This window comes from Zonotrichia leucophrys, chromosome 2, assembly GCF_028769735.1.
Source record: "Zonotrichia leucophrys gambelii isolate GWCS_2022_RI chromosome 2, RI_Zleu_2.0, whole genome shotgun sequence".
NCBI lineage: Eukaryota > Metazoa > Chordata > Aves > Passeriformes > Passerellidae > Zonotrichia > Zonotrichia leucophrys.
In genome coordinates, this window is record NC_088171.1 from 91,705,544 (window position 1) to 91,725,796 (window position 20,253).

Sequence of the window (20,253 nt, forward strand, 5' to 3'; positions counted from 1 at the left end):
GATAAATGACACAGACAATGATTATAGGGAAGTAATACAGGCTAGACACATTATGTGATGGAAGAAAACAAGTTAGGAGGTGTTAAAATACACTTAGGAAAATTAATAGGGAAGGCAAGCTTAGAGGCTGCAGGTTTATACTTCATTGCATAAAGACATATTTCTTTAACAACATCACTCCTGGTCCATAACAAAAAAAGTCCGTGGGAATAGCATTTTTTAATGAGAGGATACAAAATCTGTTGAAAATAGTATTGATACCATTTTTTCCCCATAAGTATTTAAAATAATTTGATGAATCAATTTTATGCATTACTTTCTACACTCATTCATTTGAATGGTACCATCTGTGATATGTTTGCATAAAATGAGTTTCAGTCTCGCTACAAAACATTTGTTGAAAAATAATTCTGAATTTACTTTGGAAAATATTCACTGTAGAAATCTGAGGGAAGCTCTGTATTCAACCAAGTGAAAGGAATTACTAGGGAATCTATAAGCAATGATCTTAGCCTCATATTTAGCTTTCAAATGACAAATAACACAATGAAAGAAATAAAATAACATTTTGTTTTACATTTTCCAGTAAAACCTACACTGGAAAAAAGTGGAAAGAAATTATACTCATTGCGTCAGGCTGTTAGAAATTACATGATAGGCTGTCAGAAAACAAGACTAGTGCTCTTTATAGCCTTCTCCAAGAGATCACAGCTGCCTGGAACATATTACTGGTGCACAAGTAAATGCTGCAGCACAAGGACTCTTCCAGTTTTATGTAATTGCTCATTCAGGTTTTCCTTACGATGACTAATATATGGTTCCTGAGTCTTTCAGATGCAAAGGCATTTTCAGGGGCTGCCAGTGATGTGATTTATAATAGATATTGTAACTTAATCCAGGATCCCTTTATTTTGTTGAACTAAGATGTGTTACATATCTATGAACGTTAGGGACCCATATTCAAAGAGTATCCTCAAGCTTAGCTTGTTATAGGGTTCCAGATTCCTGTTCTAATCTCAGATTTAGTGATCAACAGCCTTCTCCAAGTATTTCAGTATTGGGCTAGAAATGGTGATAGCTTAAGGTTCCTAGCTGTGCATTGCAATGGAGCAGCAGGTTGCCCCTATATTCAACTTGGAGTTTAGCAAAATGTGTTAGAGAAATTGTCCTAAAAAAAGAGAGCTGTGTCTAACAAGCCTGCTGAGCCTGTCGGCCTTGCCTGCCCTCTGTGCTTTGGTGCTGTGGAACAGAGGAGGCTCAGCCATCTCCATTTGCCAACGGGCTTTTATTTTAAACACTCCTCTGAAAACATGGAACTTCTCCACAGGGTTATATTAAAGTTGGCTGAAGAATTCCTTCCAGATGGAGTGGCTGTGAATGAACTGGTTACTGCTTAACAGCTGCATGGTTGGAAAAGTATGAATTGAAATGTCCATGTTGGACATGGTCAACTGTACTGGTATTTTTTGTATGGGACCTAAACTGAAGGACTTAGCACAAAGAGAGGCAGCTATTAACAATAAGAGTTTGACCTCAGATAACAAAATTGAAAGAAGTGGCCTAAACTTGGGCTTTTTATCCTTGATCATAGTTCCTGGCATTGTCTTCTTCCAAGGCTGAACTTAATACAGTCCTACTTTCCCACCTAAAAAATCTCTAAAATCTCTTCTAAGCTGCACTTCAATTAACAGTTTCAAAATTTTGTCTGTCATCCACTGGAAAGGGATAAAAGTTTACACAGCAACGTGTCTCAACTAGAAATCATTAAAACACCTACTCATCCAAACCTTGCAAATCCTTCTTTTTTTTCTTTCTTTTTTTTTTTTTTTCCCAGGGGTAGTATGAGGTCCCGTGGAACAAGACGACCTCTTGTTACTTTGTTACTTTTTCTGACTCTCCAAGATGCTCTCCAAGGTTGGGATCTATAGAAAGTAAAACCCAGGGAATTTAATACACCAATTCTCCCAGCAGCCTCACATAAATAATCCAGAAAAGAGAACGCTAACTATGGTTGGATCAGCTCTCAGTACATTCTTAGGATCAAAGGGAAATCTCTTAAAAAATCCCCAGAAAAATCAGTGACTGATTCTTCTGAAGAAAAATTGGCAAGGAAGGAAAAGAAGGTAGTACCTTCTTACTAGGAACAAATCTACTTCTGCTCTGAATTTGCCATCAGTTTTGGACTAGAGAAGTCTGTATCTCTGAAAAGCAGTGAAATAACTAATGATATGTTTCATTACAAGGTGAATTCATCATTAGAAGGTGAATTCAACTACTGGGATACTTGATGATCAGTACTGTCCTAGGTCACCTTATCAAAGAGCAGGGAAGGAATACCTCCCCTTCCTCCTCCCCTTCCTCCTCCCCTCCCTTCCTCCCAATTTGCATCCATCACATGAGACAGGATATAAATGAAAAAAGGGATGAGTAAATAGGGATAAACTGTCTCTCACTATCAACTCTAGAATGGGACAAAAACCGAGTCATGACAACTATAAATATTGTAAGGTTCAATAGGTGCATGTTCCCTGAGCCTAATTCCTGCTAGCAATCTTTCCACATTAGTCTGCCAAAATCTGAGAACATCCACAGTGCTGAGTATAGGATTAGTAAGAAAAGTTATCAGGTGTTGGGAAGCCAGAATACGACTTTCTTCGGACCAGAGCTTGGGCTATGTAAATGGGAATTCACAAATGTGCTTTTTATTGACCTGTGCCTGACCCAGAGGATGCAGGAGATGACAGCTGACTTCCACTGGAACAGTTTTAGGCCAGTGTATGAAGGGTTTTGACCATCACCAAAGAATTTCCTTCAATGCAATCCTAATGGGAGAAATATAAGGCAACAAAACACTTAGTAGGGTTTTATTCTTCCTTGCTAGAGAATTGTGACCAAGTATATCAGAACCAACTATAAGCAGGCTTGCTGTATTCAAATAAGGAATATGACAAACTACGGATTCTAATCTTGTGAATATTTTGATCTGTAAAAATTGGGGAAAAAATATCCTAAGGGATTACAAATGCAGGATTTAAATGAGAAGAATGTTAACTGGAAAGGAGTTGTGATAAGAGATATAAAAGTAACAGCCTAATTCAAATTGCATGGCCATAGTCCAGTTCCATCATGCACATTAAGTCTATTGGGATCAGCATATATACACAAAATCCCTGTCTGAAGACAGCTGCTCATGCCTTTTATAAAGTGCCCTTGGAACACTGAACTTTCTCTGAAACTCGTATTTAATAAGTGACTTTTTTTAAAGAAAGTTTTAAGAGGAAGAAGCAAAATGATGCATGATTTAGGAGTCAAATGTATTAATTCAGTTTCCATGATGAAGGCTTTGGAGGGAAATGTCTTAAAGCACCTTCATATACTGAAAAGAACATTAAGAAGAACAAAAGAAATTATGTTTAAAACCTTAAGTGTACTCTACCATTCTTTGTTTGGGATGAAAGGTTCAGAAACATTGCTAAATAGTATGAGTTGCTCCAGATCACACTTGTAAGTCCTAACACTACTTTGAAATAAAAAGAGCAATAAATCAGAAGTTCATTAGAAAAAAGTTAAGATTGAAAAGATACTATTGAAACTTCTTTTTTTTTCCTGAATTTAGGTAAGAATTAGTTGTGGGGAACAGAGCAATTTCTGTTTTGTATCTGAATGAAGATGAAGTCCAACTGAGATTTCTTCAAAAAGAGAGATACCACCTTGAAACATCCATAGCTAAACAAGCAGATGAGAAACAGGAATTTAGTTTCAAGAACATGATCTAAAGCTGGCTAAGCAGGGATTCAAATCAGGTTATGAAAGCTACATGTGTGAACTGTACACCAGGCTACACTAATCTAGGTGGATTTTCACTTTACGTCTTGCCTCTGCTGTGCCCATTTTTAAAAAAATGTGAATCTTAATCATCTGTCTTTCAAAGTAAAGCATAAGTTCTGCTAGAGCTAAAAGAATATTATCATTTGCTGTATCTCCTTGGCACCTTGATCATAACTTCTGAGAAGGACACAGAGGTAGATAAAATACACTTGCTGCAGTTTCTGCTGGAAGGGCTGAGATTTCCTTCCTGATGTGTACCAGCATTTGAGCATGTCAGACAGAGTAGGGAGCAATTCCATCAGGATATAATTATCAATTACATATCACTCTGTGATATTTTAAGTTTCAAAAGGTACAATGTTTTAAAGTAGAGTGATATTTTTCTAATTATGCTGCTTGGTAAGATACATAGCATTGTGAGAAATCAAAATGGGTACATATAGAGGCATAGACAGTAAAGGAGGTCTTGAGAATCCTGAAGCAACTTTTAGGCTAAACACCTGGCCTAGAACTGAAAACACAAACTGTCTGCCATAGATTGGTTTCTCCTCTTTTCAGAGAAGCAGGGGTTTTTGCCATCCTTTATAGCAGGATCAAAGAAACATTGATTAGGAAACCATTTTCTCCTTATCCAAAGCTCACAATTAGATTTCACATTCTGATTGCTATAACAGAGCAGCTGTGAAAGAAGAAAGTTTGGACTTTTAAGTGCTTTCCACCTGTGATCTGCAAACTTGCTCCTGCTGAGGAACATGGACAGTGTCCTGAGCACACCTGAATGTGCGGTCCTCATGTGGCACCACTCCAAAGTACATCAATGGAAGAGTTGCCAGGTCAGGACTAGTGTTAGTAAGTACAGCAAAAATCCATTCTGTCAATGTTCTCCTTGCACTGCAACACCTCATTTTGTTTTCAAAACTTTTGCCTATTAGGGCCTGTCTACATTATAATGTTTTCCAAAAATGGCTGATATTGCACTGACAATTCAGTACAAATGTCAGGTTCTATGAAATGCTTTTAGTACTTTGAACACAAGTGAAAAAGAGAGGCTTCTAAATTTTCAGTTATTTACATTATGCTTTCTGGAACTTTTAGTATTTAGTATAAACTCACTGAATGTACTTATTTCAAAAATCCTTTTGCTCCCTTGGCAATAGCTTGCCGCTTCCCCTTCCATTTCAGCTGCACTTACAATTTTCTGCTCCAATTCTGATACTTCTGCATGTACTCTCCTGCTGCCAGAAACAGAATTGAATCCTACCAGCTGCCTGTAAGGGGTTAGCAACAATACCTTTTAGCATTGGAAGTATTTTGTTAGTAAAGTCTATTAGTAATGTCTTTGTTGGGTTTAAGTTGGTTTGTTAACTGAGAAACTACAACCCATGTTTTTAAAAGAACATACACTGAAACAAAGTGGGGTTTAATACCCTGTTAATAAGGAATTTTCATGCTATGAACACAAATCTAGAAGCTGCTGATATTTTTAGAACAGATCCAGGTTAATTTAACAATTCCTTAACAAATGCAATGGTTTGGAGTTCAGGGAGGTCTGAAAGATGCAGTGTCCTTAGATATCCCCAGGTTCTTTCCTTTAAGGAGATTTAAAAAAAAAAAAGGAGGAAAACTGAGCAACTGGGATAACTGATACTCGATAAAGTATATTCTTAGATGTTGCAAAGACTTATGCATGATAATCATCTAAATAGAACCCATGTGCATTAGCATCTGTGTTATTTTCCCCTACTATCTCATTAACATCACAAAATGCAGACCAACAGGATTTTGATAGCCAGCCAGCTCATGCATGTTGCAATTATGCTTCCTCTCATATAATTCCCATACTTTCCTCACATAGCTGAGCAAACTAACACAGTATCTGTGGTTTAAATCATTAACATCTATAAGCAGTATCTATATTATCACACTTTTCAAAGAGTGAGGTATTTATTGCATGACTAAGTTAGCAAACGCACATTTGAAAAGAAAATAGCTTCTAATCTAAGTATTCATTTGCTGATGAATTAAAATCACCAAGTTATTCAGCACAATTCAAAATGGAAAAGCTGACATATCATTTATTGCAAAGGCCACAGCTATAATGGGAACGTCATTGTTTCCCTTTCTGCTGGTCTCACACATTCTTTTTAATCTTGATTATTTGTCACCCTGTTAGGGACTTCTTATGGTAATGAAATCTTTTGTCAGTGATGTAACCAGAGCCTTTTGCTGCATTTTTCCTTCCTACATAAGTTACAATTGCAGTTATAAACACTGTGGAGGTTTTTTCTGAATCACACAATTGCAGATTGTTTGAAGGAAACGCACATTCCTGGCTGTTGCTAGGTGGCAAATGCTCTTAAAGATTTTGCAGGCTAGAGATTTCTTCAGACCTTTAATCCTCCATATTTATTTTATAACCCATAGGAACTGTTAAAAAAACAACAAAATGCCACTGAGTGCTAGGATGATTGTACATTTGAAAGCAATAAGAGATTTGGCATCAAAAGCTTATTCCCAATCCTAGCTAGAGGTCAGTTTAAGAATTTAATGAGGGTTGATTATCCTGTATCTGCATATTGCAAGGCTGCTCATGCCTTCTTCTGAAACTGGTGTTAGCTCCTGTTTAGAGCAAGGTCCTTGATCTAATGGATAAGCCTCAGTCACAGTCCTTTGAAAAAATATGTACATGCAAAAGAAGGCAAAACTTTTGCTTAACATCTGGGAACTGATCATCTGGGGGATTTTGCCTGAGATGTAACAGCAGCACTGAGTTTCAAAGAGTATAGCAATGCATTGATAAATGTATATAGTACTTGTCTGAAAAGAATCCTTCACTCTACTGTTCCTAGGGTATGATTTTACAAAACTGCACGTTCATTCCTACTTACAGGTCAAGTTGAATCAGTATTTTCAGATGTCCTTTTGAAATAAGGCCAAATTCACACCTGAAGCTAAACTGATGAGACTTTCCACCTCCAAAAGCTGTCACACCAATGTCAGTGTTAGACTCAAGTCTATATATCAGTAATACATATTAAAGGACAACACAAGGAAGCTCGAAATACAGGATATTCATATTCAACATATTCAGCATTCAGCATATTCATATTCAACCAAAAGCATGGGTTGTACAATGGAAATCTTGGGAAACTCTAGCAGTATCCATTATATATTATCCACTACATCTTTTCTTGCCAATAAAGTCTTATATTATCATTAAAAAGGCAAATTTTTACAGGATTCAAAATTGTTCCCTTGCTCTTCCCTACCTCAGACACACATCTTTTACAACTGCAGGTGGCTTTGGTAGGAAACATCAGTGGAAAAGTGGGATATTACCTTCAGATCCTGACTTTAATGTTCTTTAATCAGTTGATTAAAGCTTCTGTGCTCTTTGTGTTCAGCATGATACAGGAAACATATGTTTTGTGCCTAGATGTGTTCTCAAAAACTGCTACTTATTACAGAAGTCTCTTGATAGTGCTGGGATAAAACCCTGTGTCCTTAGGCTTCCTGGAGAACTAGCACAGGTAATTGTATTCTTTTGAGCTCTGTAAAAGAGGCAGTGAAGCCATGGTGGGCTATCAGCCTCTGACCATCCAAACAAGGTTCCTCATTTTCCTCAGACAAAGGGGACAGAAGCTTTTTGGAGGTGTACCACATTTAGCATGGCCAAATAGCCGTTACTTGCTGAAGATTTTGACAGCTACCACCTTGTAAATGCAAAGGGAAAGAGAGCTTAAAATCACCTTCTAGCTGTATGGGCACAGATATTATATATATATATTGAATATATATATATTATTATTATTATATCATTACTCTGAGTAACCTTCAGATAAAAACAGATACAAGCTTGTAGTCCTTTGGATACATCTATCCATTATTTTTATATCCTCTCTTCTTCATAGCTTTTGTAATAACTGTTGCAATCCCACTGTGAAACTAGTAAATTCACAAAATGACAAATATAGTCACTGTAGAGTCACATAAAATGTTGTCTATGTAAAAAAAAAAAAAAAAGAAAAAAGTAGTCTTTTTACTATGGGGCATGAAGCAAACATACAAGATTGATTGTTTTTATAAAGAAGTAATGCACTTTGGAGTTAATAACCACTAATAATCAAGATTAGACATTTCATGCAATGCTTGTCTCCCATCTTTTGACATTTCTCAAAAGCCTAAATTTTTTAGCAGTCTTTAAAATTACTGATTTCACAAGCTGCCTGCAAAACATCCCCACTGAAAAAAAAAAAAAAAAGAAATATGACTTTGTCAAATTTTAGAGGAAACTAGAGGCAATCGAGGGAAAAGCTTAATCTTAAAGTGGATTTCTAAATTTCATCTGGAAGGATGATTGATGTGCTTTCCCCTCCCACACTGCTATAACTTTAATCTCACCTAGAGGAAAGAGAAAGGGAGCAATCTGACACTTAGCCCACTCAGCTCTGCTTTCCAGACTGCAGCTGGGAGATAAGGAAGCATTGGAGGCCCTGCTTCTTCTCACCCCTGGATATTTGGGATGCTCTCTGTGGGAGGATAGAGACCAATTACGCTTTGGAGTTCATCCTCCAAGTGTTAATAATTTAGCTAATTCCTATATCTTATTCATTATAAGTATGTGTTGAAAAGCACTCATTATCAAAATTGACTAAAAATCCCTCTGATCTCATCAGCTGGCCTTTGCTAGTATTTCCCTGTTCTCCATGCAGTTTGCGCTTCCTAGACCAACTGCTCCTTGTGGACAGAAACTGCTAAGCTCCTCTTCACAGCTCACAAGTCCAAACCCGTCTTCGCTGGTTAAATGGCATCTGCTTTGCTGCATGTGCCTCATGGAACAACTATATGGAACATATGGAACAACTATAACCTGCTTCCTAAGGAAGGTTTCTCCATGTGGAAAAGGCTTCTGTGTTCACTGCTGAACCTTAATCTGGTCAAAATGGCCAGATTAGCAAAAGCATAATTTAAACCCTTTAAGAGTTACCGATCTCATTTTGCTTTATACAGCCCAGGGAACACACACATCTTAGCTAAGGTGCCAGCTGCTCCATCAAACTGAGGCTGACTGACAGTTTCTGCAAACAAGCCATGGCACAGGGAGCATAAGATATGCTTAGTACACTCATTAGTACATTTCATATAATTCTCATCAAAGCTAAGAGGTCAGCATCCACGGTGAGAGGCTTAACGATACATAAAGGCTCAAAACAGCCATCCCTGACAGAATGTCAGAGTGTGGGGAACAGCACTTTTGTCTGAGAACTTTGGCACAGCACTGTGCTAGGTAGTAATGCTGTCTCCCACAAAAGCTACTTCAGATAGGAGCAATTTTTTTTTTTTTTTTTTTCACTTTATTAAAGTGAAGAGCTGGATGAGGGAAAGCTGGCTTACATTCTGTGTAGGAACCTGTCATCAGTCATAGGACCTAAGCTCATGGGAGATCATGGACAGAGAAGCAAGTGTCATGTCCTTGAGTGAAGTCTGGAAACAACACAAGGACCAAATTGACATGTTCATAATGCTGTGAGGATATGAATCATTTCCTTCCCCTTGACCACTGATTAAGTTATGAAGTTAGAAATATAGTCCATTAGGCATTACTCTTGTCCTCCATACTTCAAATGCTTTGCAGGTTCAAAAGCAGAGTTGAACAGCGGTAACTCAAGTGATAACTCAAGTGGAAACATAAGCCTGCCATGGCCAGTGGGTGGTCCTCACACCCTGCGGCCACCAGGGATGTTCTTTGTGGGGCGATGGGCTTCTGCTTTTGTGGGCTGATGAGGATCGTGTGCTACATGTTCTACTGCTGAGCATTGCACAGTGTTCTCCCTCACAGGTATGTGTTGGCATGCCAAAGGTGTGGTTGCAATCTATCATACTGGCTCATTCAAATTGTCTTAACGTAATTAAAATGCACAATTAAGCTCCAGGCTATGATGTTTGACGAACTCCTCAAGGTGTCTTTAAAGATATTAGTCTGCAGCATGGTAGTGTGGTGTTATATTAAAAACATTACAACATGCTGTCTGTTTGCCTAGCACAGGATTCCAGAAGCAGAGCAGTAGTTTCCATGCTTAAAACTGGAAGCACCTGAGGAGGATAATTGGGAGAGCTAGACAGTGTTGTCACTAGCACCACCCACTACTGCTGCTTCTCAAGTGAAAAAAAAAATGCAAGCAGTAAAACAAAGTGGTAGATTGGGAACAGGACTTCTGTCTGCAGAAAGGCATTGCAAAGTTCACACAATTTGTCCACTAAGTGTAAGAAATTATCTTTAAAATGTTTTTGCCACTTTTAAACTCAATGTTTCCTTTTTTAAAAAAATAGGCTACAATCTTCAAAGTTAATCATTAACCTCTGTTACTAACACTGCTTCGAATGAGAAAATGTCATTCCTGGAATGTCTGATCTGTTATCGTGTTGAAGACAACAGGCAGCTGTCTTTGAAATTAAGGGACACAAATTGTCATATTATAAACTGCGCGTGCATCCAGGTGTTCATGTCCTTCCTGTGCATTTCTGATGTGAATCATAGATTTGTATCTGTATATGCTGATGACAGTTAATTTGCATTACAGCAATATTCATAAAATAGTCAATAAGTGGGAATAACAGGGGGAAGAGGGAAAAGGAATGCACTCCTGTCTAGTTATTACTGAACTTTGGTGGATGTTTCTGCTCATGATCCAGAACTCTCCTGCAGCAGTGTAGAATCTTGGGGAGGCTGCAACCATATCTGCCCTCAGTACTCTATCAAAATGTAAAAGAAAGCAGTTGTTGCCAGAGCTTAGAATATGGCTATTGAGAAGTAAAAATAAAAACATATTATCTGAAAAAGAACAAAAGGTGTTGTAAGAAAATTAAAAGTTTGGGAGAAAAACAAAACAAGAAATCTCAAGTGTGCTCTACACTACTTTGATCAAGCATGACTAGCATTTATTTCAAGTCCACACCATCATTCAGATGTTTTTGTACCATGGCAGGTTTAAGCCTTCAGTTCTCTCCTGAAACACTTGATGTTATATAAGATGTCATTTTAGAAAATATGAGACCGTGTTGGAAACCAATTTCCTGAAGAGCTAGGAATAGGGTCATATCGTTATCTAGTGTTATGCTTGCAGCTCTGGCAATTTTCTTTTTTAATAAATATGGATAAGTCCGTAGGACTCTAAAGGACAACAAATATTGTCCTTTATCTTGTGTCTGTATTTCAAAATTGTGGAAAAGATGCTATATACAAAAAGGGTCAGAAATCTTTTCGAAGACATAAAATGATACCAAGTCCCTGATTTAAAACATAAAAAGAGCCAAAGACACGATCACAGAGTTGCGTTGTGCGAGAGCTGAGCAGTCAAACACACACAAATCACCAGCTCTGACTAGGAAACGAAGTAGTTGCGTGGAAGTGATTTACTGTCGGACCCTCCGCAGGGCTCGCTGGCTCCCGCACAGCACCGCGCTGAGCCGCGGCTGGAGCTGCTTCGCACCTCGGTGGTTTGGATCGCAGCCAGAAGAGCTCTGCTCCCTGCCCACAGTCTTGGCCAGACAAACCTGTAGAAGAGTCAGCCGTACCAAACACAAGTCAAAAGGGACCTGTAAGCATCCAGGCACGGATACTTTCAAGTACAGGTTACTAAATAAAGTAGAGAAGTGAATTTAGCCCATAACAAACCCCACAACACAAATCAAACCACTTTTATTTCTTTGAATTACATTTGCCTTCTTTTTGCTAGATCAATCACAGATGTTCTTGCTTTAGCACCAGGGCTGGGCAAACCCGGATAAGCACGATAGCTGTACTCTAAGAGCGGCCAGGTATGGAATACAAATCACCCAAAGACAGAAAAAAAGCCTTTTTTCCCCTTCGCAGAGAGGTTTCTAAGAGAGAAGCTGATGGCGTTTAGTTTGAGACACCTCATCAGCCCCCTGGATGCTAAAAGTAGGCGAATCGTGACTGCAGCCCTTCCCCAGAAGAGAGCGGCTCCCTGGCCCCCACACCGGCGCCTCACACCTCCCTACCGAGCCCCTCAGCCTCCCCGGGCCGGCCGGTGCCGCTGCAGCCCAACGCCGGCCACGGCCCGGACTGCCGCTCCCTGGGGCCACCCGAGCCCCTCAGCCACCGCCCGCTCCAGCTTCCTCCCTTCGGGCAGGGACCCTCTGCCTTCCCCCGCCCCAACCGAGACCGGAGGGGAAACTCCGGGTGGGAGCGGTAGTGGCGGGACCATTCCCAGTTCCCTTCCCCCGCCGGCTGCGAAGTGGGGCGGGGGGCGGCGGGAAAGGAGCGGCGGGGAAGGGTAGGCGGCAACCCCCAGCGCTGGCAGCGCGGCGGGGTGGGAGGCGATCGGGCGGGAGCTGCCGCTTTAAATCCGTCCCATCCCGAGGGGCGGGGAAGGGGCCGCTGAGGGAGAAGGAGGGGGGGGAACTCGGCGCGCGCGCGCGGCATCGCCCGGCGCGGCAGCGGAGCCCCGGCGGGCGCGGGGCGGGGGCGGCGGCCCGGGGGCGGAGCGGCGTGAGGGGAGCGGCGGGCACGGGCTGCCCGTGCGGGAGCGCGGCGGCGGCGGCGCGGCTGGAGGGGGTCCCGGCCCGGCCCGGCTCCCCCGCTATGGCCACGTCCCCGTGCAGCAGCAGCGGCGTCTCCTCGTCGTCCTCGTCCGGGCTGGGCGCGGACGCGGGGCTGGAGATCCGCACGCGCTCCGTGGAGCAGACGCTGGTGCCGCTGGTGTCGCAGGTAGGAAAACCGCCGCGGGAGAACGATTTCCCACCCCTTTCCCCCCGCAGCCTTTGGGAGGCTCTGCTCGGCCGCCGCCGAAGTTTGCGCGCCCGGGTCGCGGCGCTCCGTAGCCCCTCTGTCCGGCCGCGCCGGTGCTCTGAGCCGCGCCCCCTCCCGCCCGTGCCGCGGTCCCGCCGGCGGCTGCCGAAGCCGGAGCCGTGTGGTTGATGCTGCTCGCGCGTCCGTCCCCGAGGAAGACTCCGAAGTTCCCCGCAAGGTCGCGGGGGAGCGTTGCGTAACGCCGGGCGCTGCGGTGCCGCCGGCGCTCCGAGCCCCGGACGGAGGCACTGCCCCGCCGCCCCAGCGCTCCCGGCCGCCCGCGTGGGAGCGCGCTCCTTCCCTCCCGGCTCGGCGCCGGAGAGCGCTCCTCTTCCAGGGGCTTTGGCGGAGCTTTGTGTTTTCGCGGTCTGGCCTGAGCGGTGCATTGATTGGAGCTCTTGCTGCACCCCAGGGTATTGCCCGGTTTTTAAGAGGCTCAATAATAGGCAAACTGTCTTGGTGACCTTTTAGCGCGTCCCGCACTGTGCTAAATAACTTTAAAACCCACCCAAATCGGACTTTTCATTGCTCTGCCAAGTAGTTACATGCCAGTCACTTTGGCGTTGGTGTTTTTTGTTATTGTTGCTGTTGGGGTTTTTTTTCAGACATCTAGTTACAAAATTGGCACTTGACAGACTCATTAGAATTTTGTTTCTTGAAAAATAATGTCTGAAAACATCACAGTGTTTGCTGTGTAGGATTTTCGTGCTTTGAGCACTGATCGATAAAGTTAGCAAGTCAAAACCTATCTGTACAAAATCCTTAAACAAGATGTAACAGCTATACAAAAATAACTAGTCCTGGTGAGGTCAAATTGTGTTTATATCCTCATAATCTACCTGGAAACAAGCTGTGGTAAGCCTGGTTTTGCATTTCTGTGTCTGGGCTAAGAGGAGTTTTTCTGATGGGTGATTGTGTTTCTGTGCCCATCATGGTAATGTGTGGGTTTTTTTCTGTTTGGAGACGTCACAGTCAGTACAGCAAAGCCTTTCAAAGGGATTGAACCACTTTTTCCTAGGCAAAGTAAAGTTAAATGAATTTTCTAGTCCTGAAAGAACCGAGATAAAATAGGGAGACCTCTTTTAGGAAGCTTAAGAACAGTCAGAAACACATCCAGTTGCAAAAGCTGAATTTAGTTGCATATGTTAAATTTGTACTTTTAACAGACTTATGCGAAGATGTTCTTATTTCTCCAGAGTACTGTTTAACAACAGTGATCTTATTGCCTTTGCAACGAAAGAGAAGTGTGTCATGTATGATTTTTCATTGTCCCCAAAACCTGTGACAACATCTTGCAGAAGGGCTAAGCGGCTTTCACTTCCCTGTATGCCGGGTGTGTGAGCGTTTGGGAACGCTCAGAGCTCGCTGTTTTCCTGCCGAGGCGCTCCGGACTCGAGACAAGTATGTTCCTTGCAGCACGGGCGCGGAGCTCTGCTCAGATTCAGGCTGAAGTTGCTGATGGTGTCAGCAGTAGCTCCCTACACCTGCCTGGTAAAATGCCCCACTTACTGTAGTGGCTTATCAGTTCTGCCTGTGCCTTTCCATCTGGATTGCTCAGTTGCGATCTCACTTGGTTGGCTTTGTTCGGAAATTTATGCAAATGGTGTTTATAGAGTACTTCTTAGTCTCAGAATTTGCTTGTAGTTTCTGCATAAGCTGTGCATGCAGTAACCCCCAGGACTTTGTTTTTCTGCTTGTACAGAATGCACTTGCAAAGGGCTTTGTTCCTACTGTGAAGTTAACTTCACAGTTTACCCTTTTGTGAAAATCTGAGAAGCGCTATGTGATACTTGTATACTACTGAAAAAATAGTCAGAATGTTCCTGCTGCTTTTCACTACTTATTTTAAGCAAAGAGGAAACAAAAGGTGCCTTGTCTGCCAAACTCACTTTCAATCTCTCATGTAGGGCTAAATCTTTTCTTTAAGCAAAAAAAAAAACAAAAAAAACTGCATTGATTCTTATTTAAATTCATGTACTGTATTGTACATAGTTGTAATATTGTAAACATGTGTTTGCCTGCTTGTTTTTCCTCAGCAGTTGTGAGTGTTGGGTTTGTTTGATTTTTTTTTTAATTGCATTTTGCAGCTTGGGTTTTTTTCCTTATAGACTATGTTATAACAGAGTACATTTGCTATCTGCAGTGGTACAAAATTCCTATAAATTACCCTTAGAGTTATTACTGCATGTACTTATGAAACCAATTAAAAATGCTTTTAAAACTTAGAGTATTTACAGAGTTAAATGAGATCTGTTCAGACCTTGATGTGGCCCATTTTTAAGAGTGCCACAGATGACAAAGATGACAAATTTAAGCCACAGTATTAAGCATTTTTGCTAACACTTCTTTTTCACTGTCTACATAGCTGAACGGTGAAAAGAATCATTGTGCAGTATTTTGCAAAGCATGTGGCATGCAGTTCAGAGCACATGGCTTCTGGGGTGAAGCGCCACGATTTTCTTTAAAATAAGCAATATTTTCTTCACTGGGATAGGTGTCTTTAGTTCAGTTTTCCATGCATAAATACTATGGCATCCTTTAAAAGTCTAGACATCCTCCTTCACTGCTGCTACCCATTTCCAGTCTAATTATTTTGGGGTTCATTCTTTTAATGGGAAGTTTTTGGCAACACACGTCAGGAAGGGTGTTTGAAGTGGTCAGTGCTGACTCATTTAATAAGAAGTCGTTTAAGCAGTTGAGGAAAAGCAAAGACAGGGAAAAAGCACTTTTCAGGATGTGGCTCCACCAGTGGCTTCCTCAGCTGCCATTCTGTACCTGTTTGCTGGTGTAGGAGCAGTCAGGTACCTTCACAGCTGTAGGAGTTTGTCTGTCTAGATCTGTTCTAGGGAAACACTGAGAAACAGCAGAATGAGTATTTGTCAAACTTCACAGTCAGGTACTTGGGAAAGAGATGGAAAATTTGAGGTCTGTCTGCCTGGAGGAGAGAAGACTCAGGCAGACTCTGTCTGCCTGAAGGAGAGACTTATTGCAGCCTTTTAATACCTAAGGAGGACCTCTGCAAGAAAGCTGGAGAGGGAGTTTCTTATCAAGGTGTGTGGTGATAGAGCAAGGGCAAATGGCTTTAAGCTGAAAATAAATATGTTTGGATTGGATGTTAAGAAGAAATTCTTATGTCTGAGGGTGGGTGAGACACTGCAGTGGGTTGGTTGCCCAGAGATGCTGTGGGTGCCTCATCCCTAGAAATATTCAAGACCAGATTGGATGGGTCTCTGGGCAACCTGATCTAGTGGAAGGTATCCCAGCCCTTGACAGAGCAGGAGTGGGACTAGATGACCTTTCCCCTGCATCCCAACTCATCCTGTACTTCTATATTTCCAAAAGAACAAAGTCACTTTTCACAGTGGAAGGTGACCTATCCTCCAGCATCTGGAGCGCAGACCAATGTGACTACAGCTGCTCAACTTCCAGAAAGCCCATTTTGTCATAGGCACTTTGGAGAATGACTGTGTGCACATATGTTACTGAGCATGTTTTTCTAATTTTCTTGGTATAGGAGATCCTGCCAGAGGTTTTGGAATTGACTTGACCTATATAGTAAAAAACATAAGCTTCTAAGTTTTTCTTTATTTTAGCTACAAAAAGCCCATGATACCAATGCTTCTGAATGCTGTTGTTGTCAGTCTTAGATTCTACGTGAGTTAACAGTGAATGAAACAAACCTGTTCTTTACTGTCCTGTTGTTTCCTTGCTTTCTCTGAAGCTAGCTAAAATAATTCGCATTTCAGTAAATGTTATATAACGTTATGTAATTTTCTGCCAGTGTTCTGTTTTTCCAGAAGTTTCTGGAGTTGTATATTAAACCCCAAAGAACACACAGCTGAAGTTTTCCCAATAATCTGAGAAGCTCACTGATGCAGTTTTCAGACTGAAGGTATGACTTTAGAATAGTCATTGTGCATCAAGCTAGAGGTCTGTATATAATCTGTAAACTTCTCTCTGGCTTGTTTTTTTTTGGTTAATTATGATCTGAATGCTGAATGTTGGGGTGAGCATAGACCGGCATGTTCAACAGGCATGTCACCTTCCCTACAGCAAGTTAGGGAGTGTCTGACACTGTGGATGGCAGGGCAGCTTGACAGAGGCATGGGCTGGAAAATTTATATGACAGGAAGTTTGTGAAGTCCAAGTCATACAGCTGAGTCAGGGTAACACCATGCAGCAGTACAGGCTGGGATCAACTGTCCTCAGGAAAACTGCATGGGAATCCTGGAGGACAAGTTGAATGGGGGTCAGCAGTGATGGCCAGCTGCACCTGGGTTTGATGGCATGAACATGGCAAACAGACTGCAGAAGTGATTCTTTTTTTGTTTGGCACTTGTGAGGCAGCATGGGGTACAGTGCCATGCTGAGTTCTGTGCTCCAGGGAAAACACTGACATAGTGAAGTATGTGACATAGGCAGGGTGCTTGAAGGAAGTGGGCTTATTCCACCTCAAGAAGAGAGGTGTAGTGATCTGTTAGATTTCTTATAGAAAGCTAAGATGGTACTTTCCTCTCTGTATCACTTGAATCTACGGTGGGTTTTTTTGGATTTTTTTGTGTCTTGACAAGGGCAGAGTTTACTGCAGTCTACAGCTATCCACCTAATGGCAGGTATGGAGAAGACAGACGGACAGATCCCAGACGTGTGGTGACAGAAATTGGAACATTGGAAACTAATGAGATATAAGAGAAGGCTTTTATCAGTGTAAGGGAGGCCAAACACTGGATGGGGTGTGCAGAGCTCCTACAGAGTCTGCAATTTTGGAGATGTTCAGAATGGAGTGTGCTGTTTATAATGCTATAAACAGCACACTCCAACTGGACATGGTTTGAGCAAGGAACTAGAGTAGATGATACTGGAAACTGCTTTCATCATAAGCAAGTCAGATATTCTTCATGGATGTCTGTTTCATAATCAAAAGATCATGCTTCTGAGGAGTAATGGTCAGCTCAGACCTAGCTTTCATAAGGAAAGCTAGGAATGTACTTTCCTGTATCATTTTGATCTGCAGTGTTTTTTTTGTTCTGACATTTTGTTCCCTGGTCAGTGTTGCCAGATGTTACTGCAATTCTGTAGTGAGATCTTATCTTTACTGTCCCAAATAAATTGGGATCACCAACAAATCTTCATCATTTTGTTACTTGCTTATCTCACCTCTCTCTTTACGATTATATATAATAATCCATGTTGCAGTAAAGGTTTCTGAGTAACTCTATTAAAGTAAGTAATCATTCACTTTCTGATATCCTTCATCTTCCTTCTCATCGTTCTCTCTTGATGAGTTCAAAATTCATAGAAAAGATCTGCTTCTGTTTCTCTCAGAGACTTGTCTGATGTCTTTTGAAAACTGTGGTGTCAATTTTGTTTCCTGGTTTTTTTTCAGTGGAGTGCCTTCTTACCCATGTAATTGGTGATGTCTACAGAGAAATCTAGTTGTTTTGTGAGGCAATAATTTCTTTAAAAACAGCTTTGTTAAATCTTTGCCAGTATGTCATATTTATTTAGGTGTCCACTACTTCTTTTTAACTTTTTGTATTGATTTGACATGTACAAGTGTCAGGGCAACATTCGTACCTCAACTGTTGACCTGGATTTAAGCAGGAGATTGCATGAGTAAGTTGATGCAATCAATTGTATCTTTGAGCCCCTTGAAATCTTAGTGAATTACATCTAATGTTGGCAAGTTGTTCCAGTTCATTTTATCTAACATTTTCATATCATATTCTGCATATCACTTTTATTCCACACAGATTCTTTGGGTGCCTCACAGAGGTACATTCTGGAGTAGGGATTGCTTCACTTTCTTTTGCAGTTGAGCACAACTATGAGTAGCTGTGCTGCTCTCTTCTTATTTTCTGTCAAAAGAATATAGCAAACTGTGGTAAGGAAGTTACAGAGGTTATAACTCCTGAAGGAATGGACTAAAATAGCAGGTACATTGCTGTATCTTTAGTGGAACTGATATTATTCTCCATGGAACTGAAAAAGCATCCACTGTCCAAGAGGGAGATTTAAGAGAAGTGTAAAACTGCAGACATGGAGTTCAGTGTGCTACTGTCAGTGCTACTGACACTGGCCTTTGGAATTTGTCTGTAGGCTAGCAGCGGTTTTGGGGAAGCTGTTTGTGGATTTGCTGGCTTGGAAGTCCTCAGATGGCTTCTTCAAATACATCAATAACCAAAGAAAAACTAAGGGGGATGTGAACCCATTGTTAAATGGAGGCAGGACCCTGGTAAGGGAGGATGCAGAGAAGGTGGAATTACTGAATACCTTCTTTGCATCAGTCTTCACTGGCAACACCAGCCCTCAGGAATCTCTGACTCAGGAGACCAGAGTAAAGGAATCTAAGACTTGTGCCTCATCAAGGAAGATGGGTTAGAGAACATACAGGCAAGCTTGACATTCACAAGTCAATGGGCTGTGAGGGGATGTATCCATGAGTGCTGAGGGAGCTGGCAGACACCACAGCGAGGGTGCTCATGGTGTCTTTGAAAGCTCTGGGTGATTGGGAGAGGTGCCTGAGGACTGAAAAAATCAAGTGTCACCCTGGCCTGCAAACAGGGTAAGAAAGGGGAGCCAGGGGACAGCTGGCCAGTCATCCTCCCCTTAATCCTTGGAAAGGTGATGGAGCACCTCATTCTGGAAGCAGTCTCCATCCACATGGATGACAAAAAGGGATTCAAGGGTAGTCAGCATGGATTCACTAAAAGTAAATCATGCTTGACCAACCTTATTGACTTCTATGATGGAACAACTTCCTGAATGGATGAGGGGAGAGCAGCAGGTCTTTTCTATCTCTGCTTCAGCAAGACTTGGAACACTGTTTCTTGCAACATACTCATAGGCCAACTCAAGAATTGTGGACAGTGAGGTGGTCTGAGAACTGACAGAATGGCAGATCCCACTGGGTTTGTAATCAGTGGCACAGGGTCTAGTGGGAGGCCTGTCACAAGTGGTGTCCCTCAAGCTCAATACTGAGCCCAGTATTGTTTAAATAGTTCATCAGTGACTTGGCTGAAGGGGCAGGTGCCTCCTCAACAAGTTCACTGATGAGACAAAGCTGGGAGGAGTGGCTGATGCACCAGAGGGCTCAGCAGCCCTTCACAGGGACCTTGACAGGTTGGAGAGATTGGAAGAGAGGAATCTTTTGAAATTCAGATTTTTTTTCTAACAGCTTTAAAGCAGACAGTCCTATATTAAAAGCACTGTTAGGCTTCTAATTTATTTATCCCTAGTTCTTTATTCTTGGAATTCTACAAAAATGGGGGGGGGAACCCCACAATATTGTCCCTGTCTTTTTTTCCTCTGCATCATGCATCAGTCTTGTATATAAGGTAATGTTTGAATGTCTGTAGCCATAGTATTGTATTGCAGTACAGACTCATTACATATCTGCTTTTGAACTTGTTAATCAAATGCATTCTCTTTCTCAATTAGAGTCTAGGTAGAAGTGTCTCATACACTCTCTGGGCAATATTTGTAATCTTAAGGAATATGTGCAGTCTTATTTGCTTCCTGAACTTCAGCCTTCAGTCGAAACTCAGATTCACTTCGACTCATTTGCATTTCCCATGCAGCAGATGCACTGACAGATTTGTTCCAGTGAATCC

At 41.7% G+C, this 20,253-nt stretch overlaps 1 protein-coding gene across 1 annotated transcript in view; it reads left to right on the forward strand.

Moving 5' to 3' along the window:
- Positions 1-12,353: 12,353 nt before the first annotated feature.
- The window catches only part of CTNNAL1 (catenin alpha like 1), a 57,659-nt gene continuing 49,759 nt past the window's right edge, over positions 12,354-20,253 (forward strand). The window contains exon 1 of the mRNA XM_064705664.1: positions 12,354-12,559. Within this exon, the coding sequence (XP_064561734.1) occupies positions 12,434-12,559 (126 nt within the window). The 5' untranslated portion in view covers positions 12,354-12,433. The remainder of the gene's footprint in view (positions 12,560-20,253) is intronic.